Source organism: Stomoxys calcitrans, chromosome 4 (genome assembly GCF_963082655.1).
Source record: "Stomoxys calcitrans chromosome 4, idStoCalc2.1, whole genome shotgun sequence".
Lineage (NCBI taxonomy): Eukaryota > Metazoa > Arthropoda > Insecta > Diptera > Muscidae > Stomoxys > Stomoxys calcitrans.
The window spans coordinates 41,945,663-41,961,628 of NC_081555.1; the positions used below are offsets into that span (position 1 = coordinate 41,945,663).

Consider the following 15,966-nt stretch of genomic DNA (forward strand, 5'->3'; position numbering starts at 1 on the left):
GTTGCAATACCTCTCACTTTATGACAATGAATAGAAATTTTGATTCATTGCTGCCGCATGTGACAGAACAACAAAATGCTTGAAAAACCAGACAGATGGATATTAAAATTCCAACAACGCAAGCGCCATACACTAATTGTTTGAGATACATTGGATGAATGCAAATGCAAAGCTGTAACTGTCAAAGCTCTCGATTTTATTACAATTTTTAGTTTTTTATTGGAACAAGTGAAACGTGTACTTCATTAATACCAAACATATGCTAATTTAAGAATTTATTATTTCTTTTAACTAAGTCTCGCCCTCAGATGTAGTAGAAGAGGGAATTTCATTGTAATTTAAATTAAAATATTTAATTGCACATGTATGCCTCTCCTTTTCGTTGCAGCTCTTAAGCTCTTTGGCCACCGATTTGGATATAATGCTGAATGACCTGAGGTCATCGCCAAGTTCACGCCTAAGCTCAAATTCACATCATTTACAACCACGCTCTGCCAGCTCAACATACACGCCATTCACACTGAATCTTGGCACGAGCCCAACCTCCCCACACGAATCAACATCATCGCCGGTGACAGTAACAAATCACTCCTCACAACAACTCTATCGGCATAATGCATTGCGAAGCAATTACCCACAGCATACGGAACAGAAATCCCACAGAGAGGAGAGTAGTGACAATAGCCAAGCCTGCAACTATCGAACAAATCAACATCGACAGCAACAGCAACAGCAACAGCAACAATCGAAAGACAGTCAAAGTTCATCACCATCAAGGGGGACAGTGGAGCAGCAACGACAATCTCCTCTAAGTGCAAATCGCAATCTGCAGCATCAGCAACGATTCAATCAAAATGCAGACAAAGGCAGCAGCAGTGCCAGCAGTTGGCTACATGGCCCCCAGCATGACAGGGATGCCAACAGTGATAGCAACAATAACAACAACAACAACAAAAGCCACAACAGTAGCCAAAATACTGAAGAAATTATTTCGTTTGCTGGCCCAGCCAATACCGGAAACTGTGCCAACAGCAACGACAGCAACAACTCCTCAACAACAACACCATTCCAGGGATTCTCAACAGATGTTACTCGTGTATCCAAGCTGCCGCTTTACACCTATCAGCACAAACAGTTGCAACAGCCCCAAACGTTGCACATCAAACTGTTGCAACAACAACAGGCCACAAAGGCCATAGCATCACAGGTAACGGATGCCCAGACACAAAATGTGGTCAATAGACACAAGATGATGGCAACAACGAGGATGACGGCCACAATGGCGGCGGTATCTTCTACGGAGGTGAGTGCGGTCCCTGGTTCGGGGACCACCGGCAATTCGAGTAATTGCAGCAGCCACGGCCTGGCAACCAACAACAATTCCAAAACAACAACAACAACAACTACAAGCAACACTTCAACTAGAACAACCACCACAAATCCATTATCGACCACTTCCACATCATTGGATTTTCGAATAAAATCTTCCATATCAACCACTCAGCAGAGGGGCGCAGTAGGTCGCTCCGCCAGCGGTAATGGAGACTCAACTCATATTTGCAACATAAATTCTTCAGCATCATCGTCCACGGCAACGGCCTGCACCAGTTGGCAGCTGCAATCAACATCATCGACAACAACCGCAACATCAACAAGTTTTTTCAGGTGAGTATCGTTTCGTTGTTATCACCGACCTCCATTCAATACATCATTCTGGCATTGTGGGGTATGCATTCCATGTGTCTCGTCATAAATGCCTCCTGCCATGGACCATCACAATTAGAAGTTATTATTAATGCAATGGTCGGTCGCTTAGATTTTCAATCTCGGTGATTAAGTGGAACCATAGACTCGGGAATTCTTTGAATGCAAACGTATTTATGTCACAATTGGGTTAATTTCATGCCTCTTGTTTATCACATTTAATGAGAAACTCATTCCAAAGCAGCCGTTGTCAATAATGGCATCCATAATACATTCAATGATTTTCTTGAAAATTGCGGTTAGTTGAGTGCTGCAATGATGTTTCATTCAAACAGGACATGAGTCTATGTTGTGTTGGACATTCTGAAGCTCTTTGAGGAGTTATTGGTAAATGATTTTTTTGGGGGGTTTTGCAATCTGGCAGATGATAAGTCTACCCTCAACTCATATGAGCCAACCACATATGATACTATCCTTATTCAGCCCATACAGGATCAAATATAAGACGAATACCTGTTAAACAGTGTCCGAGATTTCACCCTATCTCTTTGTTTTACTCTTGAAGGCATTGATTTCTTAGCCATAAGGTGCTGCAGTTGTCAGACTTGTAATGCTGTATGGTGTTGTGGTCTGGTGGACGACGCTTTAAAAGTCCATCTACGGTTCAATACTCAACCAGATTTCACCCTAGCTCTTTGTTTTACTCTTGAAGGCATGGATTTCTTAGCCATACGGTGCTGCAGTTGTCAGACCTATAATGCTGTATGGTGTTGTGGTCTGGTGGACGACGCTTTAAAAGTCCATCTACTGTTCAATACGCAACCAGATTTCACCCTAGCTCTTTGTTTTACTCTTGAAGGCATTGATTTCTTAGCCATACGGTCATCCATCTGCTGCACTAAACTTAATGCTACATCTTATCCCTCTGGACATTGCGGCTAGACAAATTGCTGCCACCACTGCCGTGGGGTTAAGGGAGCTTTCCCTTTGGTCACATGTCGACTACGGACACTGTGTTATCCTTGATACAAAGTCCGATGCAAATTGCAAATTTTGCCCATGAACATTCCACTAAGGAACAGGGGCAAACTTCTCACTTATCAATGAGTGCAGTCCGATTGAAGTTTAAACTCAATGATAAGAGGCCTCCTTTTTATAGCCGAGTACGAACGGCGTGCCGCAGTGCGACATCTCTTTGGAGAGAAGTTCTACATGGCATAGTACCTCACAAATGTTGCCAGCATTAGGAGGGGAACACCACCGCTGAAAATTTTTTCTAATGGTCTCGCCAGGATTCGATCCCAGGCGTTCAGCGTCATAGGCGGACATGATAACCTCTGCGCTACGGTGGCCTCCTTCCAGGCAGTGTGGATTAAACTCTACCTGAGTCACTTTGTGATAAAAAGTACTGTTCCACTATTACTGATAGAACCGATTGGAACTACGATATGCCTAGTAACAGAAGTTACATTGACTTCTATACGGATGGTTCCAAAATACCCACCTGGTCGGGCTTTGGGGTGTACTCTAAAGATTTGGAACTCATATCGAAAAGGCTACCCGACCACTGCAGTGTTTATCAAGCGGAGATCCCTGCAATTAAGGAAGTGGTGGAATGGCTTAGATATAAAGTCATAACGCCAACTGGCATAAATATCTTCTTAGACAGCCATTAAATCCCTGGAGAACATATTTCTGAACACAAAAACCGCCCTCGACTGTCGCAGATCTCTCAACAAGATGGCTGAACTGTTCAAAATTCATATGTTCTGGGTGCCGGGCAACAGAGATATTCCAGGGAATTATAAAGCGGACGAGTTTGCGGGATTAGGAACTACTCTACACATTCCAGAGGTACTGTAATCTGTGCGCATGCCTCTAGCGATATGTAAGCTAAGTTTTCAGGACCAGGTCCGAAGGATAACGAATTATTAGTGGTATTACTCTAGCGACATGTAAGCAAAATTTTAAGGACTTGACCCTAAGGACAACGAATGATAGATGGTCACAAAGAGGGGGCTGTGAGCATTCCAAAACTATGCGGCCTAATTCTAACTTGAAGAGGTCTACCGTTTTTCTGTCATTGGCTACCAGAGACGTCTCTGTCATTGTGTCCGTCATGACAAGCTACTGTCTAATCGGAAAACATGCTGACAGACTGAAGGTTGCCAGCAACGTCTTTTGCAGTATCTGTGAGGACATCCAAGAAGAAGAGACTATAGAACATCTTCTGTGTGTGTGTCCCGCACCAGCAATCAGAAGGAGTTTCACTTTAAGTACTCGTTTGTTTGAGAACCTTTCTGATTTAACGGATGTGAACATTCGCATGCCATGCCCCGACGGAAGAAAAGGGCGATCAGACCTAGAATATTTTCTATGAGCGCCTAGAGAGGGAATATGACCGTTGCCCCGCCCATGATATTAAAATCGTTCTGGGAGATTTTAATGCGAAGATAGGGAAGGAGGACATCTTTGGCCCAACAGTCGGAAAGTTTAGCCCCCACGAGATAGCGTCTAGTAATGGGTTGAGGCTGATAGATTTGCCGCGGCACCAGATGTCAACATAAGAATATTCACAAAACCACTTGGCTGTCACCCAGTCAGAACAAGAGGAACCAATTTGATTACGTTGTGATGGATGGAAGACATTCCTCCAGCGTGTCGATCGATCCGTGGAGCGAATAAAGATTCGGATCATTGCATTGTTGCAGCAAAGGTTCGCACCCGTTTGAACATGGCGAGGAAAGTACGATCAGACTCTGCGAGGAAGCTGGACATTGAAAAGCTGCAAACACAACAGATGGCAGCGGCATACTCAACTCCACTGACCTAACTGCTTGATGGAAGCACTCCTTGTTCCGATGATATAATGTCGCAGTGGCAAACTATTGTCCACTCCGGGGAAAATGCCGCGAAATCCGTACTTGGGTACCGAAAGCCTCCCCAAGAAATCCATGGTATTTACAATCTAGAGTGTCAAGATGCTACTGAAGCCAAAAATGCGGCATATAGAGCAGCCCTGCTATCAGTAGCAACGCGCCAGATGAAGGGGAAGTATTGGGAGAAAAGGAGAGAGGAGAATCGTCTATTCTGCAGAAAGAAAAACGAAGTGGAAAGACGTGAGTGTCAGCAAATTGAGATGTACAGGAGTCAGAATGAAGTCCGGAAATTCTGCCAAAGAATTAAACATCAAACCGATGGCTTTGGTGCAGGCGCATCCTACTGCAGAGACAAAGAAGGAGATCTGGTAACTGACACAAATAACATGCTGAGGATATGGAAAGAACATTTTTCCCAACTGCTTGTGTCCGATGTTGGCGGCGAAAAGGATACCGCAGAACCAATCAATGATGATGGTATAGAATGTTTACCTCCTAGTCAGAATGAGGTCCAGGAAGCAGTGACCCGACTAAAGAACAACAAGGCAGCAGGAGCAGACGGGTTACCCGCTGAACTATTTAAGACCGGAGGCAACATGCTGATAAGGCGTATGCATCAGCTTATCTTCGCAATCTGGCTAGAAGAACGCACACCCTACGATTGGAACCTCAGCATACTATGTCCCGTACACAAGAAAGGAGACAAGACGGAAAGTGCCAATTACAGGGGAATAAGTCTCCTCCCCATCGCATACAAGATACTCTCGAGTGTACTGTGAGAAGGATTAAAACCTAAAGTCAATGAGATAATTGGGCCCTATCAATGCGGCTTTAGACCAGGTAAATCCACCCTAGAGCAGATATTCACACTGCGCCAAATCCTGGAAAGGACTTGAGGAGACAAATCAACACACAATAGAAAAGATTTGCTCCGCTATTAGAGCGATATCAAGATATGGTCCGGTTTGGACCACAATCAAATGATATGTTGGAGACCTGTGTAAAATGTCGGCCAATTCGAATAATAATTGCGCCTTTTGGGCGCTAAGGAAGTAAAATAGAGAGATCGATTTATATGGAAGCTGTATGAGGCTTAAGACCGATTCAGACCATAATAAACATGTATGTTGATGGTCATGAGAGGGTCCATCGTACAAGATTTCAGGCAAATCGGATTAGAATAGCGCCCTCTAGAGGCTGAAGTAGTCAAGATCCCATATTGGTTTATATGGCAGCCACTTCAGTTTATGAACCGATTTGAACCTTATTTGGCGCAGTTGTTGGATATCATATCAAAAATTTTCGGGAAAAATTTCATTCAAATCGGATAAGTATTGCGCCCTCTAGTGGCTCAAGAAGTCAAGATCCAAGATCGGTTTATATGGAAGCTATATCAGGTTATGAGCGGATTTGAACCAAACTTAGCACAGTTGTTGGAAGTTCTAATAAAGCCCTTCATGCTGAATTTCAGTTAAATCGGATTAGAATTGCGCCCTCTATAGGCTCAAGAAGTTAAGATTCAAGATCGGTTTATATGGCAACTATATCAGGTTACGGGCGGATTTGAACCAAACTTGGCAAAGTTGTTGGAAGTGATGCAAAGCATTTCGTGTAAAATTTCAGCGAAATCGGTTAAGAACTGCGCCCTCTAGATGTTCAAGAAGTCAAAATCTAAAATAGGGTTATACGGCAGCTGTATCAGGTTATAGACCGATTTGAACCTAACTTAACACAGTTATTGGAAGGCATAGCAAAACACATCGTGTAAAGTTTTATTCCAATCGGATAAGAATTGCGCCTTCTAGAGGCTCAAGAAGTCAAGACCCACGATCGGTTTATATGGCAGCTATATCAAAACATGAACCGATATGGCCCATTTACAATCCCATCCGACCTACGCAAATAAGAAGTATTTGTGCAAAATTTCAAGCGGCTAGCTTTACTCCTTCGAGAGTTGGCGTGCTTTCGACAGACAGGCGGACGGACAGACGGATGTACATGGGTAGATTGACATAAATTGTCACGACGATCAAGAATATAGTTTCTGGGGTGTCAGACGAATATTTCGAGTAGTTACAAACAGAATGACGAAATTAGTATACCCCCATCCTATGGTGGAGGGTTTAAACATAACTTTGAGCAAATGAAGTGTCTTTGAGCAAAGTGTGTCTTTAAATGAGAAATGAAAAATTGCAATTAAATTCTTGGCGTCATTATATTCTCCACGGAAGCATTTGTGTTTGTTCAAGTTCGTGTTAAAATGCACTTTTTTTATTTATTTCAAGTCTGTGTGACCGTGGCCAAAAAAAAAGGTTAGAAGATGCTCCCTGCAAAGTGTTTTATTACTTGTAGTTCCAAATGAATTCTTTATGAAGAGTTGAACAAAAACTAGACATGTACAAAATACCAAATACAAGCACACTCTCATTCTTATAAATTTTTTAACACATACTCGTACAAGGAATAGACAAATCTGTATGTGTGTGTCTGTGTGTATGCGGATGTTTGGTTAGAAACAATGGTCAAAGGCGAACATAGCAAAAAGCATTCCTGCTGTTGAAGGTGAGACACATGTAAACATTTTTCCAAATGAACAACTCTTGCCGGACATACACATATAGCCAGCCAAACCAACAATCAATGATTATGTGATGGGCTGCTCACAAGGGTCAGAGGGCGTTTTTTTTTTGCAACTATAGTAGTTCAGCCCAGGGTCCTGATGCTGCTGTGGTTGTTGGGGTCAACATCAATTACTTGTTGGCCATGTCCTAGCAATTGCCGCTCATATGTATGTCTAGATATGTGTCCCGGACAAGGTAATAGTCTAGCCAAAAAAGGTCATTCGTTGTACATTTAACATGTGTTTGTTGTATCCAACACAAAACGACCATCATTGTTGTTGTTGATGGGTGGCAGTGGCCACGTTGGCCATAAAAGACAATAGAAACCCCAAACTAAAACCCAAAATGTTCAGATGAAAACGTGGTTTATTGATTGAATTTTGTGGTCATCTGTGAGTTTTAAAACAACATTACGCTCCAATAGCATTGTCTTTGTTATCGCCTCTCCTGGCGTTTCCGAGGGGGAAGACTAAGGCATACAAAAATTGTGTCTATTTTTAACGACAAAAATGTTGGCATTTTTGGATGTTATGGTAGCCAAGGTGGGTTACGGTTTATAAAAAGACGCCATGCTGAGTAAATATCGACCCACAGTCAGTCAGTGACATTAATTACAAATACTTGGATAAAGCAAAATACCAATCGAGCGCGATGATAGCTTATAATTCCAACCAATGTAATAAAACAAATATTTGTCAAGCCAACAATGTTGTGATTGCTTTCTAATTTTCTCTGAAGGATTTGAAAAATTGATACAAGATGAAGTAGCAGAAGGGGCAATACCAGAATAGTCTGTCTTTTAATACTCTTGAATTGATTTCTACCAATGCACGTGGGCCCAGTGACCACTATCAGAGGCAAAACGACCATTTTTGAACTTAGCAATTTTCAAAAAATAAAATTTCAGCCAATTCGGACAAAAATTGCGGCTTCCAGGGGCTTATATGGGAGCTATATCTAAATCTGAACCGATATGGCCCATTTGCAATCCCCAACGATCTACATCGATTCTAAATATCTGTGCAAAATTTTAAGCGACTTACTTTACGCCTTCGACTGTGACCGTGATTTCGACAGACGGATGGACACACAGACAGACATGGCTAGATCGACTCAGAACGTCGAGACAATCTAGATTATTTACATTTTATAGGGCCTCAGACGAATATTTCGAGGTGCTACAAACGGCATCACTAGATTAGTATATCCCCACCTTGTAGTGGTGGGTATAACAAACTTGCAATGAAGACTTGCTCAAGGCCCACCACAAGTTGAGTTCCTTGCTTCTTCTACTTACTGCGGAAGAGCTCCCATTTCTCCACGCTCCGTTGAGAACTGAATATCCCATCCTTTGATGAAGACCGTTCTTATTATGAGCTGAGCATTGATAATTTTTCTCACCAAGTCGAGCTTTGCGCCTTCCCAAGGAGTGGGGTTACTTCCAACGAGCTTTTTGAGGGTATCAAGACATTGTGCTGTCGCAAACCTCTGCATTATAATGTCCTCGTTATACTCACAGCTCCTAATTTGTATGTTTGGACCCACTCCAGGGTTCAATACATGTTCGAAAATTCGCTCGTTAACCACATTCTCCACTTAGGACTGATGATCTGATGGAATCCTACCATGCCTACTGCTATCGATGAGTGCATAATTAAGCTAGTCTCTGTTGTGCCTCCTGCCTTAAGTGGTCGGCACCTTTTCTTTATCAGTGACCATCTTCCCCTTTCGAGATGACTGTGGTATCCACTTCGAAGCCACAGTTCTTCATGATGTCTCAGGAGCCATGAGACGCTTGCTACCTATTCCCACCCTGATTTCTTCCACTTGATACCATCTTGAGACTCCATTGAAGGAGTGCTGGATTGATCTTCCCAGGGCACCTGAAAGCAGGGAGCTCTTTTTCTTCATAAGCGGTTTTGTTCAGCTCTTCTGGAGATCTAATTTTTTTCGCAGCTTCCCTAAAAGTAGTTGGTCCTTATTAGCATTCTGCACTTTCGCTTCCACCACCATGGAGTACACTCATGGGGCAAACATTGACGTGGTGGTAGAAGGACCACCACTACAATATTGGCCCCATATAAATGGATCTCTAGATGTGGCTTCTTAAAGTCTCTATGTAGTCAATCATTACTCTTTTTGATTTCTCAGATGTTATTTTAGCTAATGGCCGAATCTAGCATATTTTTATTTACTTTTTCTTCGCTTCATATTTCATTATACCCACCACCGAAGGATGGGGGTAAATTCATTTTGTCATTCCGTTTGCAACACATTGAAATATCCATTTCCTATAAAGTATATATATTCTTGATCAGCGTAAAAATCTAAGACGATCTAGCCATATCGGTCCGTCTGTTGAAATCACGCTACAGTCTTTAACAAGTAAGAGCGTGTTAAGTTCGGCCAGGCCGATCCTCCACAATGGATCGCATTTGTCGAATTCTATGCGCGGTTTCTCTTTTTAGGCAAGCAGAGAATATTGAATAAGCCATAAATGAATGCTGAACATTGTAGAAGTCATTGTGAAATATTTTAGTTCATTCGGATAAGAATTGCGACTTGTAAGGGCTTAAGAAGCAAAATCGGGAGATCGGTATATATGGGAGCTGTATCATGCTACTGATCGATTCAGGCGATATTAGACACGTATGTTGAAGGTCATGAGAGAAGCCGTTGTACAAAATTTCTGCCAAATCGGATGAGAATTGCGCCCTCTAGAGGCTCAAGAAGCCAAGATCCCAGATCGGTTTATATGGCAGCTATATTAGGTTATGTTCTGATTTGCGCCATCGGTATATCGGTATATATGGGAGCTGTATCATGCTACTGATCGATTCAGGCGATATTAGACACGTATGTTGAAGGTCATGAGAGAAGCCGTTGTACAAAATTTCTGCCAAATCGGATGAGAATTGCAGGCTCTATTGGCTCAAGAAGTCAAGATCCAAGATCGGTTTATATGGCAGCTATATCAGGTTATGTTCTGATTAGCGCCATACTTAGCACATTTATTGGAAGTCATAACAAATCACCTTACGCGAAAATTCAGCCAAATCGGATAAGAATTGCGCACTCTGGAGGCTCAAGAAGTTAAGACCCAAGTTCGATTTATATGGCAGCTATATAAAAACATGGACCGATATGGTCCATTTACAATCCCAACCGAACTACACCAACAAGAAGTATTTGTGCAAAATTTCAAGCAGCTAGCTTTACTCCTTCGAAAGTTAGCGTGCTTTTGACAGACAGACGGACGCACGGACGGACGGACGGACATGGCTAGATCGACATAAAATGTCACGACGATCAAGAATATATATTGTACTTAAGGGGTCTCAGACGAATATTTCAAGTAGTTACAAACAAAATGACGAAATTTATATACCCCCATCCTATGGTGGAGGGTATAACAATAGAGATATTGAGCTGAAATTTTGCACAGATTATTTTTTTATTTTTCCATAAGCTGGTTAAATTCGAAGATGGGCTGTATCGGACTTTATCTTGATATAGCCCCCTTATAGACCGATCCGCCGATTTAGGGTCTTAGGCCCATAAATCCATATTTATTATCTGATTTCGCTGAAATTTTTAACAGTGAGTTGTGTTAGACCCTTCGACTTCATACTTCAATTTGGCCCAGATCGGTCCACATTTGGATATAGCTGCCATATATACCAATTCGCCGATTTAGGTTGTAAGGCCCCTAAAAGCCACATTTATTATCGAATTTTACTGAAATTTGGGACAGTGAGTTGTGTTGGGCTCTTCGACATCCTTCTTCTAGATCGGTCTAGATTTGGATATATCTGCCATATAGACCGATCCCTCGATTTAGGGTCTTAGGCCCATAAAAGCCACATTTATTATCCGATTTTGCTGAAATTTGGGACAGTGAGTTGTGTTAGACTCTTTGACATCCTTCTTCGTTTTGGCCCAGATCGGTCCAGATTTGAATATAGCTGCCATATAGACCGATCTCTCGATTTAAAGTTTTGGGGCCATAAAAGGCGCATTTATTCTCCCATTCGCCGAAATTTGTGTCAGTGAGTTGTGTTAGGTTCCTCGATATCTTTCTGCAATATGGCACAGATCGGTCCAAATTTGGATATAGCTGCCATATAGACCGATCTCTCGATATAAAGTTTTGAGCCCATAAAAGGCGCATTTGTTGTCTGATGTCGCCGAAATTTGGGACAGTGAGTTGTGTTGGGACCTTCGATATCATTCTTCAATTTGGCCCAGATCGGTTCGGTTATGAATATAGCTGCCATATAGACCGATCTCTCGATTTAGGGTTTTGAGCCCATAAAAGGCCCATTTGTTGTCTGATGTCGCCGAAATATAGGACTGTGAGTTGTGTTGGGACCTTCGATATCATTCTTCACTTTGGCCCAGATCGGTTTGGATATGAATATAGCTGCCATATAGACCGATCTCACGATGCAAGGTTTTGTGCCAATAAAAGGTCCATTTATTGTCCGATTTCGCCGAAATTTAGGACACTGAGTTGTGTAAGGACTTTAGACGTCCTTCTTTAATTTGGCCTAGATCGGTCCAGATTTGGATATTGCTGCCATATAGACCGATCTCTCGATGTAAGGTTTTGGGCCCATAAAAGGCCCATTTCATGTCCGATTTCGCCGAAATTTGAGACATTGAGTTGTGTTAGACACTTCGATATTGTTTTGCAACTTGGTCCAAATATGTCCAGATTTGGTTATAGCTGCCATATAGACCGATCTCTCGATTTAAAGTCTTGGCCCCATAAAGGGCGCATTTATAATCCGATTTCACTGAAATTTAACACAGTGACTTATGTTAGCCTTTTCGACATCCGAGTCGTATATGGTTCAGATCGATTTATATTTAGATATAGCTACTTAAAAGACCAATATTTTGTTATACACAATTGAATAATGACTTGTTGTTTTTGTTCAAAATTGGAACATATTCCGATATAACTGCTATGGGACATTAGGTATGCATTTTTCACCAGATTTTGAGGAAAGGTGGTTTACATATGTACCCGAGGTGGTGGGTATCCAAAGTTCGGCCCGTCCGAATTTAACGCCTTTTTACTTGCTTTTAAAATTTGAATGCATGCTAAACTTATTTTTCATCTTATTCTGAAAATTCTATTCCGGAAACTTTAAATTGTAATTCAAGACATATTCATCCCATTCATAGGTCCTAAAGCCCTTTCCAACTTCCCATTTCATTAAAACTTATGTAAATTAACCTGCCATATTCTCGCAGAGACCCTTACACAGTTTTGAGCTCTTTATTAAAGTATCCATTTCATTGACAAGCAAATGTCACTAATTAATGTGGATGGTAGCTCACTTCAAACAAATAGACAATGGCATATGGTCTCCACTTAATGATGCCAAGAAGAACCCACACGCACTTCATTATGGTCGGCTGTTTGTTTCTAACCAAAATGCCATGTTAAACATGTAAATTAGAAGATTACTTAATGCCACTCACATTCTCACACACACACACACGCACAAAATATAGCCAAAAAATGTGACTCCTTACCAAGTATCTCTGCCCATATCGAGTATCTATATTTTAAATGAGGAGGAGGTTGTATCAGTTTTCCACACCATCATCATGCGATGGTAGTAGCGTCAAGTTGACGCTTTTAAATTTGCTTGGCAAGTCATAAATTTTTCAAATGACAAAAGCACAAAACAAAGTGGCAAACGTGACAAATGCAAATAAAAAAAGTGACAAGTGACGGACGGACGGAATGACGGGCCCGACTGTCCGTCATATGAGTAGTTTGAGAGCATGTTCTTCAACAAAAGGGGTCTAAGTAACTGAGATTGTGCTACCAGTTCAAGTCGGTGGCTACCCAGAGATCCCAGTCTGGTCTATAGATTATGAGACGACAACTGGTTTGTCACTTTCCTTCACACCATCAACCCACCAGCCCACTAATGGAGCGGTAGAGATGGATGAGGTGTTGAAAGTTCCAGCATGGCACAAAAACGACAGAAACATAAAACCCGGTCAAAAGGAAAAACAAAATTGCGTGACATTAATAAATGGCGCCGCGTCATGTCATCATGAATTTACACAAATTTTTCAAAAAATGCCTTTCACCAACATTTCGCTTTGTTGCCTGGGAAGACTGTGTCCCCCCACACAACAACTAAGTTTTTACTGAAGCGTACACCATTTACAAAGTGAATAGACGAAAATTGATTTCAAAGGTTAATGAGAAGGTTTAGAGAGCTGTTGGAAGTGAACAACATTTAATGACCTTGCAAGGTAAAAATATTTCCTTGTGCCTGTATATGACCTATAGTCGAGTTGGTAGTGTACTCGAATTACAACTGTGGGGGTCGTGGGTACGATTCCTACCAGAGGCCTGATTTGTAGCATACTATGGCATTGAACTAAAATAGTCTTTGTGACTATGTTTGGGAAATAAAATGTCCAAAGGACCTTCTTAATCCCCCTGTGCGCCGAAACTCACGCAGGGATCGGGTAAATACTTTTTGGGTATTTACCCATCGCCCATCTCTAGGCATACCCCATAGCTCAAACGATCACCCCAACAATCAGGGGGGCCGGGGATACAAACGCTGTCCCCACGGAATGCAAGAAGGGAATCATGGTCACAATCCCAAAGGAGGATGACCTCACCCAGTGTAAGAACTGGAGGAGGATTACATTGCTAAACGCAATAAATAAGGTGATGGCAAGTCTTCTTCTGCAACGTATTTCGCCTGCACTTGACTACATTTTGGGGAAGGAACAGTCACGCCTTCTGCCAGGGCCTACGTACAGGACATGCCGACCATATTTACTCCCTTAGCATATTCATTGAAAAGTCTGCGGAACTTAATACACACCTATACCTTTTATTCATCGACTTTGAGCGTGCTTTTGAAACAGTTTCGCGAAGTTCAATGTGGAGCACGCTGTTGAATAAGGGCATCCCTGAAAAAATCGTGACACTAGTTAGGCAGCTGTATAGAAATGCTGAAGTTTCAGTCCGTTTCAATGGAAAAGAGAGCCGACCTTTCGGGATCGACAAAGAAATGAAGCGGGTTTCATCCTGTCAACGACGCTATTTTTATACCCTTCACCATAGGATGGAGGTATACTAATTTCGTCATTCTGTTTGTAACTCCTCGAGATGTTCGTCTAAGACCCCATGCAAATGCAAATTTTGCCCATGAACATTCCATTAAGGAACAGGGGCAAACTTCTCACATATCAATGAGTGCAGTCCTATTCAAGTTTAAGCTCAATGATAAGTGGCCTTCTTTTTATAGCCGAGTCCGAACGGCGTGCCGCAGTGCGACACCTCTTTGGAGAGAAGTTTTAAATGGCAAAGTACCCCACAAATGTTGCCAGCATTAGGAGGAGAAAACCACCGCTGAAATTGTTTTTCTGATGGTCTCGCCAGGATTCAAACCCAGGCGTTCAGCGTCATAGGCGGACATGCTAATTTCTGCGCTACGGTGGCCTCCGTCTAAGACCCCATAAAAATACATATTCTTGATCTTCATGACATTTTAAGTCGATCTAGCCATGGCCGTTTCTCTGTCGAAACTTTCGAACTCTCGAAAGAGTAAGGCTAGTCGCTTGAAATTTTGCACAAATACTTCTTAGAAGTGTAGGTTGGTTAGGATAGTAAATGGGCTATATAGGTCCAAGTTTTGATAAAGCTGCCATATAAACGGATCTTGGATCTTGACTTCTTGAGACACTAGGGAGCGCAATTTTTATCCGATTTGGCTGAAATTTGTCATGAGGGGTTTTGTATGATTGAAATAGGTCTAAAGCTGGGGTCTTGTCTTCTTTAGCCGCTAGAGGGCGCAATTATTATCCGACTTAGCCGAAATTTTGCATGTCGTGTTTTGTTACGACTTCCAACTACTATTCCAAATATTGTTCAAATAGGTCTAAAACCTGATGTAGCTGTCATATAAACCGATCTGGGATCTTGGCTTCTTGAGCCACTAGAGGGCGCAATTATTATCCGAGTTGGCTGAAAATTTGCATGAGGTGCAATTGTGTTAAGTATAGTTCAACCTGATATAGCTGTCATATAAATCGATCTGGGGACTTGACTTCTTGGGCTTCTAGAGGGCCCAATTCCTATCCGATTTGGCTGAACGCATTTTGCATGACGTATTTTATTATGACTTTCAACAACCTTGCCAAGTGTGGTTCAGATCGGTCAATAACCTGACATAGCTGTCACTTAAACTGATCTTGGATCTTGACTTCTTGAGCCAATAGAGCGCGCAATTCTCATCCGATTTGGCTGAAATTTTGCATGAGATGTTTTTTTATTACTACCAATAACTGTGCTAAGTATGGCGCAAATCGGACCATAACCTGATATAGCTGCCATATAAACCGATCTGGGATCTCGACTTCTTGAGCCTCTAAAGGGCGCAATAATCATCCGATTTGGCAGATATTTTGTACAACGGCTTCTTTCATGACCTTTAATATACGTGTCGAATATGGTGTGAATCGATCTATAGCGTGATACAGTTCCCCCATAAGGCGATCTCCCTATTTTACTTCTTCAGCCCCTTAAGGGCGCAATTCTTACCAGATTTGGCTGAATTTTTTTGAATATGACTTCTACTCTGGTCTCTAATATTCAATTTAATTGTGGTCCGGGCAAATTTCCCACATATCAATGAGTGCTGTCCAATTCTAGTTTTAGCTCAATGATAAGGGGCCTGGTTTTTATAGCCGATCCCGAAGAGCTTGCCACA

The 15,966-nt window shown here is 42.0% G+C and overlaps 1 protein-coding gene across 2 annotated transcripts in view; it reads left to right on the forward strand.

The window, feature by feature from the left end:
• LOC106081128 (protein sprint) overlaps positions 1-15,966 on the forward strand; it is an 840,648-nt gene that overhangs the window by 281,253 nt on the left and 543,429 nt on the right. For both annotated transcript variants that reach the window (XM_013242875.2, XM_013242876.2), the window contains one exon: positions 389-1,665. In XM_013242875.2, coding sequence (XP_013098329.2) covers positions 389-1,665 — 1,277 coding nt within the window. The remainder of the gene's footprint in view (positions 1-388; positions 1,666-15,966) is intronic.